A 17,619-nucleotide genomic window follows, 5' to 3' on the forward strand; every position below is an offset into this window, starting at 1 on the left:
AGTATGTTTAGGGAGTTGAATTTAAAAATTGTCTGGCCTCGTTACAACAGCTGATATGTGGGGATATCTGTTGAGTCATATGATGCTGGCAGACGCTCTGCCTGTTAGTTGGTCATATGATAAACCTATATCTTTGCTCTCTTTATAGCTTGTTTTTCTTTTCACTTTAAAACAAAAGCTGTGATGTTTACGTCGATTTACGATCACTTCTTGTTATGATGCTTTTTCTGTCCTGTAGTCTCCTTCCTTGTCTCCACTGTCCCTCTTCTTTCCAGTTATGCTAAACTAAACTCCTTCTTCCTCTCTATCCCTTTTGCACGCCTTCTCTGTTCCTAGTGCAGAATTGAGGGGATGAGGAGAGACAGGTAAACCACTGAATGCATGCACCCTACCTTCACTTCACCCATCAGTCTCTGTCTCGCCTGCTATATATTCTTGAAACTGCATTAACTCAAAATGACACCATTGGAAAGAATGAGAGCACCATGACAAAGTTGTTGGTTCACACCATTGTATAGCGGGTCCAGACAGGGACACTCACTGTGGGCAAGTGCAAAACATAATTCATGAGTTGGTTTGTCACTTTTCACTGTGTCACGACCTGTAGCCCACAATGTTTTGACTCTTAAAAGTTAATTCATAGTTTCAACCATAATTCCATTCAATGATAATAATGTTGTGCTCCCCGTGTTATTAGCTGAGATCTGTGGACACGGTGACATCACTAAAAAAAAGTCTGATAGGTCAAGAAATACCTTCTGACTGGTTTCAAACAGATTTTATGTAGAGAAACCAAAATGGTAAATTCCCTAAATTTCCCAGTCATAAACATCCATCTCAGTTTACAGACCCACTTCCTGTTCTAGCTTTTACATACTGGACTAGTTTTAGGCACACATTTTTCTGCTGCATCATAGAATTACTAGCAACATTTCAGGTACACTCAGGTACTTACCTACTTTACCTGTCAAATGTGGTGGTTTAAAACCTGTACATTCATCTGACTGCTTGGGTTTCTTGTGGTGTTGATGCCGTGTTCTCAGAACAAGAAAACATAAAGCTACAAAAAAATGATTTAAGTTGTAATAAAGGGGAATTATCATTTAATGGTGGAGCAAAAAATATCTTTCTTGACATTACAAAAATAATTTTATTAGTTTGGGTTTTGGGCACTGGCAGTAGCTTCATCAATAGTAATTCTGTAACCCTTTCTGTGTAGAATTTATTCTTCAGTGTCAAAGGTAATGCAAGGCTGTCCCTTTTTACATATTTTCTTAACTTAAAGTGGAGATGTTCATACATCAGCATCCACCATCTTTTCACTAAACCACTCCAATTTTTACCAACTCATTTTCTAAGCCATTCTCGTTTATCAGGATTTGTTTAACATATACATGTATTATTATATATTTCGTTCATGCAATGTTTCAAACTGACAACCTGGAAAAAACTTCCGTCTTCACCGGAGCAGGTCTTCCACTGCCTTCACATGAACATGCATCTAATGTGAAATACATGCAGAAAGCAAGAATTTAGTTTCAGCAGAAGCTTTGTACGTCAAAATGAACTCACCACACAGCAGACTATATTTAATCTAATGTTAATTGGCCACATGTAGCAGATGCCTGCTTAATATGGTTGGTATCTGAGCTAATACCGAAACAACGAATCAGATCAGTGCATTATCCTAGTTTTCAAGCAGATACAGTTATCCCTTTTACAACCAAAATGCTTTCAGTGACCATGAAGGACATTGATAATTGATGCATTTCTTTGTTTCCACAGACTGTTCCACAGCGCACAGACCAGCTCCCCCTCCTCCATATCTTGCACAAAACTCTGAAGACGCCAGAAGCACACATTTCATCCGTTCTGTCTCCGCCCCAGAAGAGAGCCTGCCTTCTCCCCACTCCTCATCTACACCGCTGCACTCACCATCCACAGCAATAAATGCAGACTCCCCATTGACTGTTCCTTCTAATGGCGTGGTGGATATTCCTATGAGGGTGAACGGAGACCCTAAGAAACCTCCTACCCCCTTTAGAACCACCTCTCTCCCTCTCCAGAACCCTGCTGACAAAACTGTACCATCACAGTGTATTCGAGACACCCAGGCCAACAGAAGCGCTGATTCATTCATGGAGAACACATCAAGCCAGAGGGAAAACCAAAAAACTGATGCAGCAGAGTTAAAGTTGGACCACAGAGCAGAGCCTCCTGCTGCAGCAGTGTCTCCTGGAACCCTTGGAGTCCCTATAGCTCACAGGACCCAGGCCAGGAGAGCACTTTTTAGCAATCTGCCATCACACACACCAGTAAGAAGAACAAAAAGTGAGGGCCAGGTTCAGGTGGCTGTAGCCTCAGGTGGGCAGGCCCAGTCAGCAGTACCGGAGGTCTGCACGGATGCTACCATGAACGACCGCCTTTGGAGCAAGTTGGAGCCAGGCAGCCACCGAGACAGCATGTCCTCCTCCTCTAGCATCTCTTCCAGTGACACTGTCATTGACCTGTCCCTGCCTAACCTGGCCAGGAAGAGTCTCACAAGCCTGTCCACCTGCGATCCACCTTGGGTCAATTGCCGCCACTCTGCATTGGTCTCCTACGACACCCTGCGAGTCACCAAGAGTAAGTCAAACCCCAATCTTCAGCAAAGTGAGTGCCAGAAAAATGAGCTTAAGCCCCGCAACCTGCAGCCCGAGGATACTTCTGTGGACTCACCCAGCCGACTGACTCAAAGAAGGCACACCTGGAGTCGGCTCTACATGGAAGGGCTCAAGCAGTCATCCACCAGCAAGCCGTCCGTTACAGTGAGAACCCCAGCAAATACAGCTTCCATGTCCAAAAGCCTCGGGGATCTGACCTCAGATGACATTTCCTGCAACTTTGATAGCAAGTACCGCAGCATCAGCCGCAGTTTCATTGTTAGGCCATCCCGGGACCAGCTCCGCAAGGGCAGCCCACAGAAGTCTCGACCACCTAGCGACCTGACAGAACAACTACGGAAGCTGACTGATGTGGAGCCCCTGACTGCTAGCGACTTCACTCCGGGAGACAGGCCTGGAGAGTCACAGGAGGAACTGGTGGATGAGAACCTGGTGCGAAGGACATCCTCGAGGAGCCAAAGCAGGGTGCGGTACATTGCAAACAGGGCCAAGAAGGCCCAGGAGAGGCAGAGGCTCCAGGGCCTGGTCCAGGGCAGAAGTGCAAGCTTTAGCCTTACTGGTAGCAGTGGAAGTAGGGCTAACCCCATTGAGGAGCGAGGTAACCCTGAAGGGGCATGTTGCGTGGCACGGAGTCCCTGCACCAGCTTGGACCTGCTGAGTCAGCTCACCCCCCTAGGAACACCCTCCCCTAGACATTCCCAGTCCTCCCCAGACCCTGAAAACAGTGAAGTCTTTTTCATGCTCAAACTCTAAGAACTGGCTGACTTGGAACTGAGCGTGAGAGACACAGCTAGAGACTTGTCTGGACTACAGTAGAAATCTTTTTTTTCTAAAAGTTGTGTATCTTGCAGAATATCTTATATCTTAAATTGGATCAAAATACAGATTATTTCATGTTTCACAGAAAACTATGTTCTACTGCTAGTAATCCATGAACATTTTTTAACCTGTGCGTTCATTCATTCTGTCTGGAAGCTACTGGAGAGAGTTCTTACTACAGCTCTGTCGTCTGTTTGCGCCAAATGTTAGATAATTGCCAGAATGTATTTAGTGAAAAATACCTGGAGTTTTTATATGGCTGTCTATGTTGACTGTGATCTACCCTGAGTATTTTTTGGAACTTTACATGAGCATACAGTAGCAATAGATCACAGCTAGAGGACAGGGTTTTAAATGATCCATTCTTATTTACTTGAAACTGTAATGGTATACTTTAACTGAGTTGAAAATGAGATACTTTATGTCAAGGCGTTATCAGCCCATCCATACACTAGCAATATTTTGAAAATGATGGCATGGTATCATATTGAAGATAAAGTACAGCTTGATGCTAAACTTTGAGGCTTGTCTCATGTCTTTGCTGAAAAAATAGAAAGGAATAATTTTTACAATGCAGGGCAAAAAGTCTTAATTTTTAGTGTTCCTTATGTAGTGCTTACATTGTAATTTGACCGAACTGCCAATATTTTGCTAACCTTTCTGATCTGTGGCATATCACAGCACTGAGATTCCCTGTGTCGTCGACACCATACCAAGTTTAGCTCTTTTTAGTTGACCGCATGACCTTTTATGCGTTGCAATGTTTATTTTAAGGCTGTACTTTATTTTTCAAAGACTTTTTATATGAAGATTTGTTAATATTCCAAAAATCTTTTATAGGATTGTCACAAGAGCATCATGTCTGAAACCCTGTGATGTCATTGGTCCGTGGTACTAATACAAGATGGAAATGATCTGTATCGAAGCACGTTTATTTGTCGGCCTGCTGTATTGTTTGCGCTGCCATGCCAGTTCTATGTGTGAAATTTTAGGGACAATATTTAATTCAAACAATGTGTTATTACCTGAATAAATTGCAAATGCATATTATTGAAAGTTTCACAGCTCATTTATTTCATTTCTTGATCTATTAACAGCTGACTTAGTTCAGAGACAAAGAAGAGTCGTTAACAAACCGTTTAAACTGAGCCTTATACAAGCTGACATGTAAAAGCCTTTGGCCTTGGTCTTGGCAGGGTCTGCTTGCTGCTCTAATTATTGACTCTGCTTGGGTCTGTGTTTACCAGGCATCACCTCACTCAACCTCTCTGGCAAAAAAAACCCTAGACCCCCTGCAGGAAGGCAGAATGTTCAAGAACAAAGACTTGACGCAGCACAAGAGACGACAAGTTCAACCAGACGTTAAAGGAGAGAAAAACGGCTTTTCAGTGTCGCTTGCAACCCAAGATCAGATTTTCTTTTGGCTACAAAACTGTTTATTTACACTTTCTTAGACCCTAGAATGTGGTGTATGGAATAAAATGACATCATACTCCAGTCATAGGAGTAGTCATTTGTACATTCCCCGAGAGTATGCTAAAGTATCAGAGTTTCCTTCGAGTGAGTTCTTTACAAAATTGAAAGTCATTTGAGCAGCATGTACACCCTGGGACACAAAAACTACCAACTGAAACATGATATAATGATAACACCAGTAATGGCTTCATGCATACCTTTGAGGAAGCTAATGGAAATCTGTTGGTATCAGCTTCCTCTGGAAGTAGCGCAGTAGTCCTAACTTTCCTCCTGGAAACCCTAAACCCTTTCTCAGGACACTGATTTGTCAGTCAAAGGTTTGTCAATTGTCGACTCTGTGGTTTCCAAAGCTGACGGCCACCTCTGGCGAGCTGTCACACGCTGCCAGGCCTCTTCCTCAGCTCTGTTAGACTTTGTGAAGCGCGACATGCTCATTTTAGCGCCACAGATTACGCTCCAGCCAGTACACAAACACAAAAGACAGCTTCATTAGGATTCCAAGAAAACCACACAGTCCCTCTTAAAGCTGTATTTATCTAGACAATTTGGCATGACTTGGCCTCTCAAATGCAACCCCCCCAGCTCTGTCTAGCACTTCAAGCCTGAGAGAATGTTTTTGTCTCAACGTGCGAATGCAGTCCCTCCTTTCAAGATGAAATCACTGCCTGTTTTCGACAGTTTTGTACAAATAAATCAATCTAGTTTGCAGGATTATACTAAAAGTTGTAGAAATGTTTCTAAGACAAAGAAACAGGACTGTTTAATGTTGATACGTCTAAAATATAAATTACTATAGATAATGTAATTTATGAGTTTGGGGGGTTGGAGGAATCAGATGCCAGACATGATGTGAATTGCTTAGGGGGTTTTTGCTCTGAGCTCAAACTGATGACTACAAGCAGATGTTTTTTCTTTGACTTCACATTTTCAGATGTTCTCACAGTTATTGTATTACAGGAATGGTTGAACTTGTGTTGAGGAGTTTGTCATAGTTAGTCAGGGGAAAGAGAACATGCTCCAGAGCAAAATGTTTTCCTCTGATTCCTGGGGACCCCGATCCTTCCAGCCCCACCCACGCCAATCAACCTCCCCCTCCCCTTTTCTAAGATCCTGTTATGTAACCTTACAAAAACAAGTCTGGTAACCATTATGGCATTAGATTTACACATTTATTCTTTAAGTGGTAGGCTAAAAACAGACATACTGACCCCTACCTATAACCAAGACAGTAGTTGAGTATATTCTAATTCATCAAGTTTATTTTATTTCTTGGTATTGGAATTGAAGAGGAAGAAAAACCATTGATTGCCACCTAATCTACATAATTCATATAAGCCTGAGCATCTAGGTGTTGTATTCTAGTGTAAAATTATTCCATCTGGCTCCAATAATTAGAAATCATCTAACTTCAGACTTTTTTCTCCCAAAACTTCTGCCCAACAATCACAAGTTTATTCTCTCTTTCAGCTCCTATCTCCTCCCTCCCTGTGCTCCCCCATATAAACCCCCACGACATTGTTCTGCACACAAGCCTTCACTCGTCCCACTTGCAAGACTCGTGAATTTTTTACACATTTTCCTGGAGTAGTCCATAAGTCAAGGTTTTGATTCACACTGAGGTAAGGGAACTTTTGTTATATAGTATAGTGTGACATCACATTATTCTTAATTATTAGTATTTGTGTTTTATTAGTAAAATATATAAAATCAACAAATCACCCCTGAAATTACTGTAAATGTTATATTCTTTGGTTAGAGGACCAATAATGAGTGTTATTTTCAGGGTCGTGGCAACATGAAAGGCTGCATGGCTTTTGTCCTCTGTGTGGCAGCGCTGACTGCATGGCTAGTCACTGCAGGTAAGACTAATGCACACAACCTGGCACTGAAACACAAGGTTGAAATGGTTCATTTGAGTGAACGCATTACATTTTGGGTCGTCATGTTTTTTATGCAAAACATTGTCTTCATTTACTACCCCCACCTGCTGTACTGGAACATGGTGTGATTGGCGAAAACCCAGATAGACAGACAGAACTTTATTAATCCTGATGGAAATGCATGCTCTGTCTGCCAGATTGGTCAAAAAGACATACCAGGGAAAACAACAGGCTCACTGTGGGGTGGCTTTGTTCCCTGTTGGCCATGCAAACTGCTCACCCTCTGCAGCAGCAGTCGGACCAGAGAAGCCACTGCTCAAAGTCACACTCGTGACCATTTGTTTTTAATGGATCAGTACTCAGAATCTTATTCAACCACTTGTAATTGTGTAATTTTTTGTTATTTTAGTTCTGTAAACTTTTTTGGGAAGCAGAACTGCTGTGTTAGCAGAAATAATCTCAGTGAGTCTAACCTCAATGGGCAGCACCAAAGAACAATGTTCTCTTATTCCATACTGTACAGAATGCAGTTTCTATAATAGAAATGAACATCTACCAGTAAGTTGGTACTGATAGGCAGGGTGCAATTTACTGGGGGAGATGCGTGGGATTTCCCCCTTTCTGGTTTATAGGTAGCCTACATCCCTGCCTCTGCTGAATTATTTTTATCCCCGGTGGGGACAAAATGTATCCTCCCCTCAGAGTGATCATTCTACTTAGTGATGCAACAGATCACAAAACTCACATCATATTCATTGTTAAGAAAAGCCTATATAGCCTTGTGAACCTCTTTAACTTAGCCTATATGAAAAATGTTTCAATTTCAATATAAATCATATGGGCTACGTTGTTAACCTGTGAATGGTGACGTGACAATGTTAGTGTAGTTTCGAAATAAAAAATCCTACATGTTAATCAGCGAAGTCACACGGAACGCAAATTGAAAGAAAGGTCCCCCATCGTGCAGCAAAGCCTTCACCACACCTTCAACAAGCCAGCATCGGTGCTGACTCGGTATTTGAGAGTTTAACGACCCACTACCACTCCACCCTCATTGGTTTCAGATGTTTAAACTTTAGTCAATTTGGACCTGCAACACATTGTCTCCACTGTTCAATTGTCCAGTTAATTTTACAGAACAAAATCAGATATACCAGTATAGTAAACAAGAAAAAAGACGTTTACGTTACACAAGTAATATTCATACTGGTTGAAATAAACAATGTGATAGTAGGCCTACCCTATCTCACCTCTTTGGTGAGCGAAGGTTTTGTGTGAAAAAAACTAAAGGCCTGTCCCAAATAAGTATAGGCAAGGTGAGTTCAGTGATTGGAGCAAATAAAAGCTGGGGCTGTTAATTGAAGTTTTACAGTAAATGTATGAATAGGAAGAGAAAATAATTTTTCAAGCATTTGCTGGTTTACTTTTTTCTAAACAGACCCCATTGTAACCATTATTTCCCCATCTTTGACTACATCCTTCTTCTTGGTTGTGTGTAGCATTGTAGTACAGTTTGTGTCTGCCAACATCTCACTAAAAACTCAAAAAATGTAGTGATTTTAGTCTGCATGCTGGGTTTTTTATTGCTAAATACACAGAATTGTTGCCAGATTTATACTTGTGGTTTTTAGTTCAGGAGGTGAGGTTGATTATTTCAGCCAAGTATGCCAATGTTCAGTGCGGGAAGCAGAATGTTCTTCAGGAAAAGTGGAAAGTAAGGGTGTTGAGGTCAGGGTGGTGGACGGGACTGTAGCACGTCCCATTTTCATGTGGGAGACCAGAGTTTTTGTCCTGTCAAACAAACATCACCACGATCTTCTATGCGCCAATATTGTAAAAGGGAAGTATTAAGAAAACTTTAAAAGACTTATTCATAGCCTTATACAGGGTTTTGCAGTATTGTTCAATAACAACTTTGTTGTCTGGCGATGGGGTTGGGTTATACTGGTGAAAGAGGAGGGGAGCTGTCCGACCAGCTATGCCAAACCTAAGGTCAAAAGCCCATGAGCCAGGCTGCAAGTCACTTTTTCGTATAGTAATGTTGGCTAAAGCATGAAAAATGTGTGTGCACAAAAAATGTTAAAAAGAAACCCTCTCATTGTTTCCAAAGATCACTAGCACTTTGCCAAACATTTCTTACTTTCTGAAAAGTTCTGTATGGCTCAGCCCATTAAGGTTTCACTCGGCCAATGAGATCAGCCCTGCTTCTACAAACTGTCTGCAGAGTTACAGACCAGCTCTGTGCCAGCGGGCTCTGGCTGACCTCTGACATGCTCCCAAATCATTCCTCACATTTGACTCTTTCCCCACTGGCCCTGTTGGACGGTTGGAGTCCTATCAAAGCACAGAGGGGGCACCATCCAATGTGGCAGCATCCCATTTCTCACCAGTGGAGGGGCTACTGTCTTGCTGTGGTCCAGAAAGCACTGTGATAAATCAATTAACCAAGCGGGGGGAGGACTCTGCAGGCAGGCAGTGAACTGACAGGCATCTCCGCAGATCCTAGGTCCTGCCATCTTCTCTAGAGGAGGCTGATGGAGTGTCATGGGCTTTATATGACCCCACCGGGCCCTCTTTTGTTAATGCAGGCGGTTTTTAAGAACTTGCTCCCCTGGCACCTCCGCTAAACCTCCTCCTTTCTCTAACCAACCCTGGCAGGGCATGTTAGGGCCTAGTGGACACACTGGGAATGCCATTAGTCACAGTTACAGCAAAAAGAAAACAACTCGGAATGTCAGGGAATGGGGTGGGGACATCCCCTGCTCTGATTACATGGTGGACGGGGCTTAAGGACGGCCTCCACTTTGATCCCCCCACAGGGTCCCCATTACCCCCCTCGTTGTACCTTGCAACTGACCCCTCAGTATGGAGCCTTTTCTCCAGGTTGTCTGAAAAACAACCTTCAACAACGCTGCCATTGTCCTCCAGAGTCTGTCTGGCTTATTTACTGCTGTATCTGAGAGAAAAACACATCTAGGGGACTCAAAGCACAATACGCGTCATTAGGCTTTCAGATGGTGCTCTAGCTTGTAGACATGAAACTAAACCACTAATCAGCCAAAGAACTGCACAGATCCTCTCATCTTTGTGCTGATGCTTTACAAGAATCCAGAATTTACTTGTTTTTTTTCCCATTCTAGATGCCAAGGAGTTATCCATCACTACGATAAAGGTATTCTTTCTTTGTGCCTCTTTCTAGACTACAAAGCCAAGGTGGCAGCGGTCCTGAGCAGCTGTGAAATAGTCATCTTGGCTCAACTGACACTCTGTGAACAAATAGTTCTGGTTCAATACAAGATGTTTTTTCATCAGTAACAATAAAATTGTATGAGCCAAGTTTATTGCTAAGAACATACAAGGAGGTTACATGACTAAAGAATAGTGCAAAAAGGTCGAGAAACACGAGCAGTCCATCAATCAGAGAGGATGTAAACAAACTCTGGAAGAGGATAAAGGATAAAAGAATTTGGAAGATCCAATAAAGCTGTAAACATCCATGATGTCAGATTAAGCTTCTGTTGTTTTTAACCACTACTTACTATGTGCTCTATCTTGTTTACATAATGCGTCCTTTCCAATTTTAGTTGTGCATGCCTTAATGTTACATGTTTGAAAGATGCATTTAAGTACAACGGGGCAGTTTATTTAGTTTAGCAACTTTTGTGTTTTGAGATATAACAGCCTTGAAACATGAAAAATTAAACTTGCTAAATTCCTGAGACACGGTGAATTGTATCAGGAACAAGTAGATGATTCTAACTGCACTGGGAGAGTGTTTCACTTGTTTCAAGAAAATAATACTGTAAGGACTCAAATTATAGACAAGATGTCTTTAAGAGATTTTTGCAGTGTAAAAAAACAGACATGACTTGCACACTCCACCTCCTGTCCTGTAAATATGACCCTGTAATCTTTAAACAGTAATTCTCAGATTTTTTGAAAGCATTGCCAAAAGTTAAATATCTACAAATTCTGGGTTATAAGATTTCACCACCGAAAGCAGCAATTGTTCTCATTTTTAAAATATTGTATCACCTTTGCTGCTGCTTCAGCCCAGTTCTTGCACAATGATCCCTCACACTCCCCGTTAAAATGAGGTTGTTTGTTCTGTTTCCTTAGCAAGATCCGTACACCATGAGCAAAGGCTCAGAGCTGGAGGGCTACTGCATTGATTTGATCACTGAACTCTCCAAGAAGCTGGGCTTCAAGTACAAACTCCACCTGGTGAAGGACAGCCGCTATGGAGCCATGGACCCCAGTGGCAACTGGAACGGCATGATTGGTGAGATCCTCAGAGGGGTAAGTCATAGTCCATGCTAATACTGGCTCTACTTAAAATGTGATACTCTAAGCAGTACAGGTATGTTGACTGTTTAGTGTGATACACTGTATGCAACTCTGAGAGTATGTGTTCTGTTTGTTTTTTACTTGGTTTATTTTCCATTTCGCATTATCTGTTTTTTAGGTCCCAAGATTCATAATATAAATAATAAGTCTGAGTAGGGAGGTGGTCTTGGAGATTGGATGGCAGACACCGGACTTTCACCCAGGAGACCCAGTGTTTGTTTCCCAAGTGAAACAAAGAAAGCACTACTCCTGTACTGCCTGAAAACAGCTAAATTGTCCAGCCTTTACTTCAGTAACCTATCTGCATCACTGTGTAACACACTTCATAATGCTCCCCTAGCCTAAATATGAAATTAAAATAACTGCTTCTGACTGGCCAACAAAGATCTATTAGAAGTGAGATGTTTCACTTGGGCGCTAAAACGGAGTGTTCAACACACAGGGTGAAAAAAGGAGCTACAGCAATGTGCAGTATGACAAAAAATATGGTGGTTTTTGAAAATGAAACCATGTAAACCTGTTCTGGTACAACCCCTGTAAATAAAATTAAGAACCTGAAAATGAGCATTATATGACCTCTTTAACTTAGATATCTAACTTATTTTAACTTGTGATTTTAACCCAAACCATTATCTTTTTGGTGATCAGTGCCTAAACCTAATGCCTCGTGCAGACTACACGACATTCAGTGTCGTTCACACTACACAACTTGCCGTCTTGTGATGGGAGTCTTGAAGTCGCTGTGGCGTTCACACTACGTGACTGATCGGTGACAGGGGGTCACACACTACCTGAGCTGACAATGACTCTGTCACCGGATGCTGGTCTCCAAACCACATTTTGTCAAGAAAACACATGTGAAATGACGCAAACCTACACATGAAGCAGCTGTTTGTTGTTATAAAGAGACCAACTATAAAGACAAACAATATGGGTGAAAGAATGGATTAGCACACCCAGGTATGCGCAGGTATATTTGGCATGCTAGATATCTGGCAGACGTTGGTGATGTGTCATAAATGTGTAGGGGAGCTGTTTTGATGCGTTGTGTAGTTCACACATAACGACTGACGAGTTCGCCGAGCGGCAAATCGGGCTAATAATCGTGTAGTGTGAACTAGGCTGAACCAAACTGCGATGTTTCACAGAGTTAACCACATGTTTTATTTTGAAAGTCTAAATGGACGTTGCATATTTATTCTTGCTAAATTGACCTTGGAGCCCTACACGTGCAAAAATTACTCTAAGGGTACCCAGAGCGTTAAAAAGTGACGCTTGAGGGGTCTTGAACAACCGTCCATATGTGACGGGGAGCGAAAATGTGTTGACCGAACAGTTAGAGAGTAAATTTAAGTATTGGATATTTATATTAGTATATTTATGTTTTTAGAAGCATTAAAACTGCTCTAAAATTGTCAAAATTGTATCGTCTGTATTGGCACCACATGGGTAGTTTTGATATGACTAATAAAGAAATCCTATAAAGAGTGAAGCAGCACACCTTGTACTATGTCACCACTTTACCTGCAGTATGTGTCTGATATGTGTGCCCACTGCCTGTACCCTCCATCAGGAGGCTGACCTGGCGGTGGCCCCCCTCACCCTCACTGCGGTCAGAGAGCAGTATGTGGACATGACCACCCCCTTCATGCAAACAGGAATCGGCTTCATCTTGAGCAAAGACTTGGCCACCGAAGAGAGCACCTTCAGCCTGCTGTCACCCTTCTCCACCGACATGTGGATTGGTGTCCTCATCGCATTCCTGCTGACAGGTCTCTGCATATTCCTGGTGGGCAGGTAAGAGTAAGCTTCAAAATGTCCCCACAGAAACTGTTTGCTGATATTATGATGTTTTTCTGTGGTGTATGGTGGACACACAGGTCATGTCATGCGTTGTTTCTGGGAATTGTAAGTACATGAGGAGGGGTTTACATTCTACCACTACAGACACAGTAGTTTGTGACACACGAGGCTGTTTTTGCTATATTTTGTAAATATTTTTAAATGATCTTCGGGCAGGAGCCAAGTAACAGGTAATGGCTTTTACTTCAGACTGCACCGCCAAGTGGCCACTTTAAAAGCACTTTACTTTTTTTGCTCATATGTCAAATTTATGGTGACTTCAGCCACTAAACGATCGGTAGGATAATGGAGCAGCTTGGAGATGATGTTTCCACATCCTGATGTTTTTCACACAGTTCAAACCAATTCTATAATTATAACTTATGAGAAGATATTGTGGCCTAGACAGAGGCTCCTAATTTGTCAGATTTCCGTGCAGTAACTCCTCAGAATTATATTTCACTGAACAGACACATACATATATGAATCCTGTCACACAAGGCCTTTTCTTTTTCTGCAGGATCAGTCCCACTGAATGGGCTGAGCCAGACACAGAGGAGCACAGCTTCACACTGCTGCACAGCTTCTGGTACATTACCGGAGCGCTCACACTGCAAGGTAACACAGCAGTCTGCTAAGAACAATTTTATCTAAAAATACATATTCAGTGTTGTGATGCTTTATCATGCTTTACCTCCTTCGATCCAGTTGTTCTTGTTTTACATTTAGTGTTTTGCAGACTGAATTGAGAAAACTAAGTCAGATCGATCATAAAATAAAATAATGCTGTACACTGATAACATCATACCAAATTCAAGGTGGTGTACACCATCAGTAAACCCTGTTATTGGTTTAAATTGAGTGTGTATTTATACCGTGAATATATTTTATTTGATTTAGAAGCAGTGGGTTTGCTGCCCTGCAGTCCTGGTCACAGGTAGCTTTTCTTCTGCCACTTGACTGCTGTCTTCATCCTCTCAGGTGCTGGTCCTCACCCTAAAGCCGTGTCCGGGCGGCTCGTCAGCGCTATTTGGTGGCTGTTCGCTATACTGCTGCTGGCCTGCTACTTTGGCAACTTCAACTCCATGCTGCGCTCCAACGACAAACACGTCACCATCAAGAGCTTTGAAGACCTTGCTAACCAGGATGTGATGGATTATGGTACATTCGAATCTGGATCCACCATGCTTTTCTTTAAGGCACGTTCAGTCGCTCCTAACTAGAGTTTATAGTTATTACAGCTGGTACATAATGTCGGAGACAGGTTCATATGGCAGGATGGAAGAACATGTGATCCTGATGTCTTGCTCATGAGAATATTAAAATGTTTTATTTTTCATTATTTTTTTCCCCAGAATTCCAACAACCCCGTGTACCGGCGAATGTACCAGCACATGGAGCGTAAGAAGAGCTACGTGTCTACCATGGAGGAAGGTGTTCGCCGCACCCAGGAGGGAAACTTTGCCTTCATTGGTGAAGCAGTGTCCTTGGACTTGGCAGTGGCTCGCTACTGTAAATTGACCCGTTCACAGGAAGTGATCGGTATGAGAGCCTACAGTATTGCAGCGCCTGTGGGTGAGTCCCCTTAGACCTGGGAAGGCATGTTGTTCACTCCCCAGTGAAATACAGTAAAAGATTCTCTGCAGGGAAAATAAACTCAAAGACAAGTTGATTTTTAGGTTTGTGCATTATAATGCAGAAATTCATAAAAAAAACTAAAATAAACGTATGGCATCATTTAAAAGATGAAATAATCACATTGTAAACCTTCTCCATCTCCAGTGGAAATTACACCCGGTAACACCGGTGTCTAGCTCTCTATAATATTCTCCTAACATTCCTATGATATCTATGCCATGACTTAGAACATATCTGATAGGATATAAGGACTCTGTTAGTGTTGTTACTGCCAGTTTACCACTGAGAAATTAAAGGCCACAGAGCCTTGGAGAGAGATGGATGAGGCATGGCAGGCTTTGATCCTGCCATGTAGTACAGACATTTAGAAGAGGTAGAAACACTTTTGCCTTTGGACTCACTCATACACTGGTGGGTCACTGGTGGTGCCAGGGGCAATTCGGGGTTCAGTATCTTGCCCAAGGACACTTCGACATGCAACTAGGGGGAGCCAGGGATTGAACCGCCGACCTTCCGATTAACAGCCAACCCGCTCTACCTCCTGAGCCACAGCCGCCCCGTCATGTAGCTAAATGGGAGCTAATCCCTGTAGCCAGGTTCAAATATTTGATGGAAAGCCTGAAACCAGAAGAGTGGAGGCTGGTCCAGTAACAGATTAATGCTTGCGATGTCGCAGTGAGACATTCAACAGCCTTGTTCCTCTATCACACCACCTCTCTTTGCTTCACCAGGTTCCCCACTAGTCAAAAATCTAACCATGGCCATCCTGCAACTCAGTGAGTCTGGTGAGCTGACATACCTGCGGGACAAGTGGTGGGCCAGCAGCTGTGTGGGAGCCAACAAGGCCCACCCCTCCAAGGCCCTGCAGCCTCATGATCTTCGGGGTCTCTTCCTCATTCTGGGTCTTGGCTTGGGTGTGGGGCTCCTGCTGGCCCTGCTGGAGATCTTATCCATGGCCCGCAACCAAGCTAAAGATAGCAAGGTATGGCGTGATCATATCATGGACTGTTGCCATGCTGCTAGGGAAGGTAATGTCAGTCTGTCTGTCACTTTGGCTCAGACTGAAATATTTCAACAACTATTCAATAACGTGCTATGAAACGTGTTCCCTAGAGTATCAATCTGACTGACCTTTAGCACCAACCACCAACAGGTTGAGATTTATGGCTTTCACTAGAATATCTGAACAGCTATTGGATGCATTCCAGTGAAATTTTGTACAGGTGTCAAAGGCTATTATAGGAATATGCAACATCCGATTAGACTTATATAAACTTAAACTTAAATAAAACTAGTGGTTAACGCGAAATGGCACATTGTTAATGTTGTGAAATGTTGCAGTTTGGTTAGATTTAGGCACCAAAACTACTTGGTTATGTTTAAGAAATGTTTGTGGTTTTAGTTAAAATAACAACGTTACTCACGTAAGTTATGTAACTTAAGCAACTTATTTGAAAACATTCAGTGTTGACTTTTTGTTTCACACGGGAAACGAACACCAGTCTCCTGGCTGAAAGTCCAGTTTCTGGCCCAGTCACCTCCTTACTCTGCCTTTTCTGTTAAATGTCCTACACATACTTTTAGTGTTCAAACAACTCTACAGGGCTTCCCCCAGTGTGTTACAAACTGACGCCAGTGGGTCTTGACCATGCTTTCATATGTGATGGCTTGGGAGTGAGAACTGGTTGGTTTAGCGCTTATTAGCACATGTTTGCATGCTGACACACTAAACTAAGATGAGGACATGGTAAACATTATGCATGCTAAATATCAGCATGTTAAAGTAGCATGCTGACATTAGCATTTAGATCAAAGCACCACTGTTCCCGAGCACAACCTCAAAGAACATTGTTTTCTTGACCATTTCTTCTTTTCTTCCACAGAAATCCTGCTGCTCGGTGTTGACATCAGAGTTGAACCGCCGATTCGGCAGTGGAGGGGAGAGTCCAGAGCAAGAGAGCTCAGACAAAAGCAAAGCCTAATGGAAAAGTTGATGTTAGCTTTTGATACAATAGTGTCCGAGCCGAGAACAAGCTTTGAGCCTCTGTCCTGTTCCATAAAACACACTAGCTTTCTGTGGTTCCATAGTAACAGCCATGTGTCGTTCAGTGTGTTTTGTACTGTTTTAGAAAATCTTGGTGACCACATGGAACACATCAACTAGCAGCTACAGCGTACTTAGTAAGAAACCAAGAGACTTCCAGCATCAAACTGCAGATACTAATCACTCTGATTTGTTCAGTGTTGCTGCATTATGTTATCAGATATCCACATCCCTCCCCCTACTAACTTACATTTGTTTCTTCTTGAACTGTAATAGCTTTATATGTAGTTTTAGTTTCTATTTGCTTGTGTTGTCCAAATAAATTCCCAAATATCCCAAATGCTTGTTTCAGAGAATCCAATATTTTATTTTCATGGTGGAAAATTGTTTTTGACATCTGCAGTCCAAAACATTATCAAGACATTTTGTAAAGCATTACTGATGATGATGAATGACGTGTTTTCCAGACAATTAGTGAAAACAAAATCCTCAGATTTTATGTTTAACGGTGCCCTAATCAATATTTTTTGGTTAATAATAATTCAAACTAGTATGTGTAATGTGAAAGGTGTCACTCGACCCCACAGAGAATCTCCAACTCTGCCGCTCACCTCACCTCTAGACAGCTTCTTGGCATCTTGCAGCTCATTGGTTTTGCTCTGATAAACTCACTGTACTCTGCCTGCCCAGCACCAAACAGCAGGCAATTAGAGACGGGCTGGTATGGATGTAATGCAAAGCTACTGTCTGTATCTGTTTATGTCACAAAAATGTCAGATGTTACCAGAAGTGGGCATGTATCTGAACTTAAACCTAAGTAGGCTGCACCTCAATGTTTTTAGCTTAGAGCCTATTTGTTACATTCTGCCACATCTGTATCATAAGATCACCTCTTGTTCACACTGTGCAG

The 17,619-nt window shown here is 42.3% G+C and overlaps 2 protein-coding genes across 7 annotated transcripts in view; both read left to right on the top strand.

Annotated features, from left to right (window-relative positions):
• Positions 1 to 4,532, top strand: part of plch2a (phospholipase C, eta 2a) — a 238,378-nt gene extending 233,846 nt beyond the window's left edge. For 5 of the 6 annotated variants that reach the window (XM_038723426.1, XM_038723427.1, XM_038723428.1 and 2 more), the window contains one exon: positions 1,786 to 4,532. In XM_038723426.1, the coding sequence (XP_038579354.1) occupies positions 1,786 to 3,416 (1,631 nt within the window). In that variant the 3' untranslated portion in view covers positions 3,417 to 4,532. Of the gene's footprint in view, positions 1 to 336; positions 366 to 1,785 lie in introns of all 6 variants that reach the window. The other variant, XM_038723429.1, reaches the window with a different exon arrangement.
• A 1,901-nt stretch (positions 4,533 to 6,433) lies between these two features.
• Positions 6,434 to 17,051, top strand: si:ch211-251b21.1 (uncharacterized protein LOC571720 homolog). Its single transcript, XM_038723697.1, has 10 exons — positions 6,434 to 6,577; positions 6,742 to 6,817; positions 9,979 to 10,010; positions 10,958 to 11,137; positions 12,759 to 12,982; positions 13,548 to 13,645; positions 14,009 to 14,226; positions 14,383 to 14,602; positions 15,397 to 15,647; positions 16,549 to 17,051. Exons 2-10 carry the CDS (start codon positions 6,754 to 6,756, stop codon positions 16,645 to 16,647), a joined length of 1,386 nt encoding a protein of 461 aa, XP_038579625.1. The 5' UTR covers positions 6,434 to 6,577; positions 6,742 to 6,753; the 3' UTR covers positions 16,648 to 17,051.
• The last annotated feature ends 568 nt before the right edge of the window (positions 17,052 to 17,619 follow it).

The sequence above is a fragment of the Micropterus salmoides genome, unplaced genomic scaffold (assembly GCF_014851395.1).
Source record: "Micropterus salmoides isolate LMB-PRFRI ecotype aquatic unplaced genomic scaffold, ASM1485139v1 Ms_hic_scaffold_16, whole genome shotgun sequence".
NCBI lineage: Eukaryota > Metazoa > Chordata > Actinopteri > Centrarchiformes > Centrarchidae > Micropterus > Micropterus salmoides.